At 53.4% G+C, this 8785-nt stretch overlaps 1 protein-coding gene across 5 annotated transcripts in view; it reads right to left on the bottom strand.

Annotated features, from left to right (window-relative positions):
• Positions 1 to 274: 274 nt before the first annotated feature.
• Positions 275 to 8785, bottom strand: part of ADAMTS14 (ADAM metallopeptidase with thrombospondin type 1 motif 14) — a 100449-nt gene continuing 91938 nt past the window's right edge. For 3 of the 5 annotated variants that reach the window (XM_060406590.1, XM_027962215.3, XM_027962216.3), the window contains exons 19-22: positions 8284 to 8491; positions 4208 to 4346; positions 3986 to 4096; positions 275 to 2268 (exon numbers count right to left, since the gene is read on the bottom strand). In XM_060406590.1, coding sequence (XP_060262573.1) covers positions 1799 to 2268; positions 3986 to 4096; positions 4208 to 4346; positions 8284 to 8491 — 928 coding nt within the window. In that variant the 3' untranslated portion in view covers positions 275 to 1798. The remainder of the gene's footprint in view (positions 2269 to 3985; positions 4097 to 4207; positions 4347 to 8283; positions 8492 to 8785) is intronic. The other 2 variants (XM_027962217.3, XM_027962218.3) reach the window with 1 other exon arrangement.

Here is an 8785-nt window from a genome sequence, read left to right as displayed (position 1 = left end):
CCTAAGTGGGACCCCCAGGCCCCCAGCCCTGCTCTCGCCTCTCCACCAAGGTGATGTCCAGAGGAACCCCTGAATAAGTGTGACCAAGGTGAGGAGGCTGGAGGCCAAGTCTTCCTGTGGCTCTGACCCCTCCCTGTCCACCCGCAACCCCAATCATCTTACCAGGCCAGGACAGTAGAGCTCTGGCCTTGCTGTCCCTTTTTTGCTAAAACGGAGAGAAAAAGAAAAACACACCACAACTTTCTCGGGTCCAAAACAAACACCAAGGACAATGTTAATAAATACATAAAAATTTAAAGATCTCGATCTCAAAGGCACTTGATACAGGTGGGCTGGGTCGCACAGGAATGGTTTCAGTGTGTATCCCAGCTGCCCTGGGAGGGGGTAGGCAGCAGGTGGACAGGGCACCTGGGGAGCTCCTCTAGGGCCTCCATTCTCCAGGGGGTTTCAGGCCGGGGCCCACTGTCCCTATTCCTCTAGCCTGGCTCAGAATGGCCCCTTTGCCCTGGGAACAGAAGAACTGGCCAGCACCTTACGGCCTGCTGAGGGGTCTGGGGGTCCTCAGAGTGCATGCCTCAGATTGAGGACCCTTGGGAAAGGTCCTGGGAACTGGGTGGCTTCCAGAGAGCCAGAGGGTCCAGGGAAGTTACCTGCCATTGGAGGTAACGTGGGGGGCGGGTGCAGCTAAGGCCCTACAGCACAGTGGGCCAGCGTCCCCATGAGGCAGAGGCTCACGTCCTGCCCTGGGGCACCTGGCCCTTGTCAACCGCAGAGTCTGGCTATGGGTGGACTCTGGTCCTCAGCCTTGGAGTCTGGTCACCCTCCTACCCCTACCCAGCACCACAAATACACCTCTGGCCCAGCTTAAGCCAGGGGAGAGAAGACCCCTGACTCTAGCAGGAGTGGTCTTTGATAGAGGGCAACAGCGGATGGGGCTCAGCCTGAGAACTCACATCTCTGCGTGCCCCACCAAGTCACCTTCCAGGCCGCGCTCCCTTCATGCACCAAAGCGATGACCACAGTTGCCATTCCTGGTCCAGCCAGGGGTCTAGCACCAGTTGGGAATCCCCTGGATGGTGAGGACACATACTCGAGGCTGTCCAGAGCTCACTTCTCGGGGGTGGGGGCTGGGGTGAGGTTAGGAGCCCACCTGTAACCTGGAGGCACCAGGGGTCACAGGACATGCCTCCTGCAGTCCAGAGGTGGCCCCCGACACTGCCCTCCCACCAGCACACTCAAGCTGGACTCTGCTCCTTGGCCTTGGCCGGAGGAGCTGTGTGGAGCTCTTGCTACAAAGAGCTGAGTCCGAGATGAACTTGCACGCTAGTCCTGTAGCTGAATTCCCCCAGCCCGCTTCCTCTCAGACACCTGCGAGTGTTCCCTCCACCTTTGCCTCTCTGGGCAGAGGGGCCCAGCAGACAGGGTCTCCACCGGGGTCCTCATAAGTCCTGGCAAACAGATCCAGTGTGGGGCCCGGTGGCCGGGGGTGAGCAAGGGGTGGTAGCAGGCCCTCAGTCCCTGCAGGAGAGACAGACAGGAGCCCCTGAGAGGTTCGGTGCAGTCACCTGGGCTGCTTGCTGAGGTATCTCCGGTTAGGACTTTCCCTGATCTTTTTCTTCCTCATACACCCATTTCACAGGGTGAAAAGTGTCACAGCCCCAAACTAGAACGACAAGAAGGCAAATAATTTAAAAGGCAGTCCGTGCAGGCCCCCGCCCCGCTGTGTGTCCTCTGAGCCAGGGGTCTTGGGGCAGCACAGAGATTGTAAACTTGACTGGTGGGAAGGGCGAGGCGGGGCTCATGTCACTGGGGCTGTGGAGGGAAGGCTGGTGCCTGGGTGCTTCGGGTCTTCCCTGAGCAGCCCTTTGTTTTCAGAGGCTGGGGTAGGGGCCCCGGTCCAGCCCCAGGGGGCACTCGGGGAAGTGCCCCGGAATGCTGTAGGGGTTGGTTTCTGGGGAGCAAAGTAGCTTCGGGTCACGGGGGCGCTTGTGCCCAGAGGTCCTGGGAGCAGTGTGGGTTGGTCTCGCTGACGGTGGTCTGTTCCCGTTGGCCCCACAGAGGGTTCCACAGCATCTGGAGGGGCCACGGGTGCTGAGAAGGGGCTCCCAGGAGTGGAGAAGGGTGGTGGTGAGGCCAGGCCAGGGTCTAGGCTCAAGGCCTTCTTGGTGCAGGACTCGCAGCACAGCCGGTGGAAGCCAGGGATGGAGCAGTAGCGATCGAGCTCTTCTGTCCGGCAGAAGATGGACCTGTCCCGCACGCAGAGCTCCGCTGCACACACAGCACAGGACTGATGCTGGAGGTGCCCATCCGCCAGGCCCCACCGCCTACTCAGTCCCTCATCTCCCACCCTCACCATCTCCCAGTCAACCCAGAGGAATTTGATCCACTCCAGCCAGGACCAGGCAGCTGGGAACGCAGTGTGACAAGCAGCCTAAACGTCCTGCCAGCAGTCAGCACACATGTAAAACACGAAGCCCCCTTACCACTAACTGTGGAATCTAGCAAATCTAGGTTCCATTCAAGGCTCTACCACTTAAAAGCTGCGAGGCCTTAAACTCTTCAACCCTCAGTTTCTTCTGTAAAATTGGAGTTAATGCTGACATTTACCGAATGATAATAATATTATTACTGAAAATAGCATTTTAAAAGTTTCCAGCATAGAGGGCTGCTCACTATATTAGTTTTGTTTGCTTTGGCTTAAATGTCATCTAAAAACGTTTTTGCATTTCTGTGATAACTTCAGGTAGGTCTTTCCAGACAATGTGAAGTCAGGAGCTTAGCTACTTATTTTTGCCAGGGAAAGAGAAAAGGAGGAGAAGGAAGGAGAGAGGGAGGGGACAAGGAAGAAGAGGGGAGGGGGAAGGAGAAAAAGCGAGGAGAGGAAAGGTAGGGTGCAGGCTAAGGGGAACGAGGAAGATTAGAGAAAATGGAAAACAAGTGGCCTCTAGATGGCGCCAGAGTTCTAGGACCAGAGTAAGAGGTCCCCTTCGTTCCAGAGTGAAAGGAAAGGAAACCAGACTCTTGCACCACTTGAGCCTCAGCACAGGAGCAGAGCAGCAGCAAGACTAGAGCCAGGAGGTAACCTGAAGACATCTAATCAGACCCCTTTGTTTTACAGATCAGGTTGCTGCGCTCAGAGAGGTTCACAGATGTGCACGAGGTCACACAGCCAACCAACTGGTCCTCTCATTAGCAGTCAGGGTCTGGGATCTTCCTGCTACTCATCTTGACAGACCCTGGTCCTTGGGACAGTGAGAAAGGGAAACAGAGAAGAAACCTAGGAAGGAGCACCGAACCTAAAGCCTGGTAGGTTCTTGGTCAATGTTTATTAACAGATAGATAGGCAGATAGATGGATGGGCGGGCAGATAGATGGAAAGAGAGGGTGATCTGATGGGCTCAGGATCATGAAGCAGAGAGAAATGACTGCTACTGTTTTTGTTGCTGTTAGCTGACAGCTAGGCAGGAGTGCATACATTATCTCATTTAATTCTCTCAAAAGCCCTATAAAGACAGCTCAGAACTACCACTGCCATCCCCAAACCTTGGAACCAGATATGATTCACAGTTCAGAACTTTGGAAGTTAGAAAAGTAATCTTCACCGTATTCATATTATATAACATCCCCAGTGGGCCTGAGAGGTCACCTTGTAATCCAATATGGCAATGTTTCTGTAACAAAAGAATAACTAATCTCTTGTTAGTTCAGTTCCGATTTTGCTGCCCAATGAGTCTGCACCAGATTCAGGGAGACATTTGCAGCTTTCAGTTACTTTGGAACAGCAGATAAGGAACCATGGACCATTACAAGCTTCACCCCCCGCTCACAGCTGAGGAATCCAAGGCTGTGAGGTGGTGACAGTCACCTCAGGAGGCTAAGGCCACACGGACAGACTGGAAGCTGGGTCTGCTCCACTGTACGACCCATGCTCGTGATGCCAGACACCACGAGGCTGGAAAGGGATAGGGTCCAGAGATATACTTACTGGATGATATCTTGTTGATGGGATCCAGAGGCCCAGACTGTGGCACCCACTGCCCCTCTGGGGTCACAAGTTCCCGGACGTCAGCCTTCACTGTAGAGTTCTGGAGATTTCCTGGGAGGGGCGGGGAAGAAGCTCTAGTACTGGGGGGTACCAGTGGGCTGGGAAGCCAGTCAGGCTGGGCCTCAGGTCTAGGCCAGAGAAGCTGGCCAACCCCCATCCTACCTGGCTCACCTCCGCAGGCGGGCAGGCTGCAGGCCTGGATCGTATCCGGCTTGGCCCCCTCACACTGCCCCAGACTGTTGGCATTGGTCCGGCACACCACCTGCCGCTGCTGGATGCCCTCTCCGCAGGTGACAGAGCACTGTCGTGGGGGGCGGGCAGGCCAGGGTGGGGTGGAGGGGGGGCAAGGTGGGGCGGGCAGGCCGGGGTGGGCAGAGAGACAGAGGAAGGAGGCGGTGAGCTCCAGCCAACGTGCAGGACAGAAAGGGTACAGAGGAGGGTGCCAAGCCTCTGCTTGACTTGATCCTTGACCAGGATGCACAAGGACAGCACTCAACAGCCTCTCCAGGTCAGTGCAGCAACTTCAAATACCCCGCTGCTGCTGCTGCTTAGACACTCAGTCATGTCCGACTCTTTGTGACCCTGTGGACTGTAGCCCGCCAGGCTCCTCTGTCCTTGGAATTCTCCAGGCAAGAATACTGGAGTGGGTTGCCATGCCCTCCTCCAGGGGATCTTCCTGATCCAGGGATTGAACCCGGGTCTCCCACATTGCAGGTAGACTCTTTACTATCTGAGCCACCAGGGAAGCCCAAATATTCCTCAGCTAGGTGGGAAAGAGCCACTGTCCTGATCTCAGAACCCCCGAACCTCCCCACCTCCTGGAGGGGGCCTATGGGACCCCCTTCCGGCACTACCGCTTATGTCCACTGTGTCTAGTTTGTGCCTGGGTCCTCAAATAATTTGTGTATCACCCTGGCACACTCCCTGTTGCCATCCACCAGTCCAAGAGACCTGGGGCAGGTCTATGCACTTGATGATACCTTGTCAAGGGGATGCAGGAACCCAGACTGTAACACCAGCTAAGCCAAGAGAGCTAGATGTCGGGGTCCCCACGGACCCCTCTATCTCTGACATTCATTGACTTTGCTTTCCAAAACCCAGCATGCAGAGACATGCTCAAAAGTATCCTGGCATGGGTGCTAGGAGCAAAAGAACATTGGTGAGGACCACCACACACACCATCTCCAGGACCCACCCCCATGCTCTAATAGATGGGTAGGGTCACTTCAGGAAAAGCAAGGGAGGGGGCCGCATGTGACCAGGCCACTGGGCTTGTTTGTTTTGGGCTTTCTTTTGGCCACTGCACACGGCATGCAGAACTCCCCCAACCAGGGATCAAACCCATGCCCCCTGAGGTCACTGGGTTTTGCGAGCACTGACCACAGCCTCTCCTAGTGGGATGCGAAGGACTTGCTAAGGTCCACTTCGCATACGGGGGCAGGTGACAACCCAGGGAGACGCAGGGGTCACACACCACACAGAACCACGGGACAAAGACAGCTCATCTTCCCAGGATGAAGAGTTACAACACAATAGCTCTGGAATGTTTCCACCAGTCTTACGGGGGCAATGATCTTCCACCAGCTGTCACCTGTTTTCTGTAAGGGGTCCCTTATGGACCAGCAATCTGTCTGTTTTATATTCAAACAAAGCTATATGTTACGGAGAAGAATGTACAATCTGCATGGGTTGTGTGGGGATTTTTAGTTACTTAAGACACGCTGTTTTGGACTCCTCTGGTGGCGCAGTGGATAAGAGCCCACCTGCCAATGCAAGAGACACGGGTTCGATCCCTGGTCCGGGAAGATCCCACACGCCTCGGAGCAGCTAAGCCCGTGGGCCACAGCTACTGACACTGAGCTCTAGAGCCTGACAGCTGCAGCTACTGAGCCCTCGTGCCCTGGAGCCTATGCTCTGCAACGAGAGAAGCCATCGCAATGAGTAGCCCCCGCTCACAACAACTAGAGAAAGCCTGCTGCTAAATCACTTCAGTCGTGTCCGGCTCTGTGTGAGCCCATAGACGGCAGCCTACCAGGTCCCCCCGTTCCTGGGATTCTCCAGCGAACACCCGGTGCAAGCCCCCAAAATTAATAACAAGAAAAACCAAATACTCTGTATTGTGCCCTACTTCAAGTCTACAGAAAGGTATGAGGAAGCTGGTCATGAATGCCTGTTCAAACAGCCCACTAGCAAAGTTAATAAATCAGCATTCTGGCATATTTTCAAATATTGTGCTGTGTCTTTTTAAACTGTACATAAATAGTAGCCCTGTTGGAAGTCTTTTTGTCCTTCATACGTCAGTGCTTTTTCTCACCTTTTTTTCTGAGGTTTATCTATGTTGATAAGCACAGTTCAAGCTTATTTATTTTTCTTGCTGTATAGTATTTTATTACGTGAACAGACCATGGGGGGTTTTTTGGTATAATTTCCTATGGATGGATATATATATATATATATATATATAATATTTCCTGGTATTTTTCTATTATAATAAGCATTATTGTGCTTATCTCTGTGATCAGTTGAGGTTTCAAAAATTATAGTCAAATATACAGACCTTACAATTTACATTGTGACCATTTTTAAGTGCATGGTTCAGTGGCATTGAGTATATTTACACTATTGTGAAACTCTCACCACCCAGCTCCAGAACTGATTCTTCTTCCCAAGCTGAAACTCTGCGCCCATCAAACATTAACTTCCCAGCCCCTCTCCCCCAGCCCTCTGGCAATCACCCTTCTATTTTCTGTCTCTATGGATTTCACTGTTATGGGTACCTCACGTTAAGTAATCATACAGTATTCGTCATTTTGTGTCTGGCTTATTTCACTCTACGTCATGTCTTCAAAGCTCAAACCCGATGAATTTTCAAGAAAACACAAGACCCTGTGGTCCCTGGACCCTTCCCCAGCCTTCTTATTGTCTGCCTTCTCTTTCGCTGACCTGCCAACAATGAACTTGCTATAGAGCTGCCAGAGTGATCTTTAAACCTGAAATCAGAGCTCGTGATACATGTCAAAACCTTTCAAGGTTCCCACTGCTCTTAGAATTACTGCTAAGTTGCTTCAGTCGTGTCCGACTCTGTGCGACCCCATAGACGGCAGCCCACCAGGCTCTACCATCCCTGGGATTCTCCAGGCAAGAACACTGGAGTGGGTTGCCATTTCCTTCTCCAATGCACGAAAGTGAAAAGTGAAAGGGAAGTCGCTCAGTCATGTCCGACCCTTAGCATGGACTGCAGCCTACCAGGCTCCTCCATCCATGGGATTTTCCAGGCAAGAGTACTGGAGTGGGGCGCCATTGCCTTCTCTGAAAATAGCCTCTGGGTATATTAAAAAAATTTTTTTAGAATAACTAACTCCTCATAAAGCCCTGCAGCGTCTGACCCCTGCCCACCTCTCCAAAGCCACCCTACAACCCCTGCCCCTCCCATTCAGCCCTAGTCCCTTTCTGTTTCTGGAATGTAACAAGGTCGTTCCTGCCTCGGGGTCTTCCTATGGCTCATGCCTCAGGTCACAGCTCTGATGTCACCGCCTCAAAGAGGCCCTCCCTGATATGTTATCCTGTTTACTTCTGCTCAGACCCAACTGCAACTTGTACACGCTTTTGTTTCTGGTACTTGTCTCATGTCTCCCTCACTGGACTGGAAGCACCACAAGGACAAGAATCAGGTCTGTTGGAAATGGGTTCTAGGCATTCTTAGCACAGTGTGCCTGGAATGTAGTTGGCGCTCAGGAAATATTCCCTGAATGCAAGAATGTGCTTCAGGGACTTCCCTAGAGGTCCAGGGGCTAAGATTGTGTTCTCCCAATGCGGGGGGCCCAGCTTCCATCCCTGGTCAGGGAACTAGATCCCACATGCCACAGTGAAGATGGAGGATCCTGGTGAGACCCAGCACAGCCAAATACACATAAATACTAAAAAGAATGTGCTTCAATCCGCATATCTAAAACACAGGGATATTAGCCCAGGCCTCCTAGCTCTCAGTGAAGGTCAAAGCAGATACTGAATAATATAGAGGCCAAGAGCAAACCCATGTTCCAGCATACATGGGAGCTGTTGGACTTAGTTTTGAGAAAAATCAAATCAGATGTGGGGAGAGAAATTCAACCAGAAACTCTGCCTGCATGGACAACCAGAACTCTCGGCAGCTCCCCCTCCCAGACCCACCTCTTTCTGGACTTTCCAGGGTAAGCGCCTATTAGCCCAGCCCCTTGCACCCTCTGAGAACAGCTCACCTGGGACCAGGCTCCTGTCCGCCACTGGAGTGGACAGGGCACGCGGAGGCAGGGCCGACGGGCCTCAGGCCGCTCCCCGGGGCAGGCCTTGGCCGGCATGGCCTTGTGAGTACCGTTGGTGAGGGGCAGCAGGCACTGCACCCCCCGAGTCTGCACCCCGAGCTTCCCACAGCTCCGGCTGCAGGCGCCCCACTCCTCCGTCACCCACCTGGAGACAGACAGGGAGAAAGGTAGAGGGAAGGCAGGACTATGGCATACTTTCTCCCAGAGATGCTCCCACCCTCTGAGCCACAGGAGGCAGGAGCCAGAGAGGTCTGGGCTTCAGAATGCTTGGGGGCCAAGCCATCCACCTGACTCTGCAGCCACCAGGTGTGCGGCCTTAGGGAGGTCATTTATTCCCTCCTCAGTTTCCTCGTCTAAAAAACAGGTATGCTGCTGCTGCTGCTAAGTCGCTTCAGTCATGTCCGACTCTGTGTGACCCCATAGACGGCAGCCCACGAGG

Source organism: Ovis aries, chromosome 25, assembly GCF_016772045.2.
Source record: "Ovis aries strain OAR_USU_Benz2616 breed Rambouillet chromosome 25, ARS-UI_Ramb_v3.0, whole genome shotgun sequence".
Lineage (NCBI taxonomy): Eukaryota > Metazoa > Chordata > Mammalia > Artiodactyla > Bovidae > Ovis > Ovis aries.
Note: the sequence above shows the minus strand (reverse complement) of the source record. Positions and strands in the feature narration are given on the sequence as shown.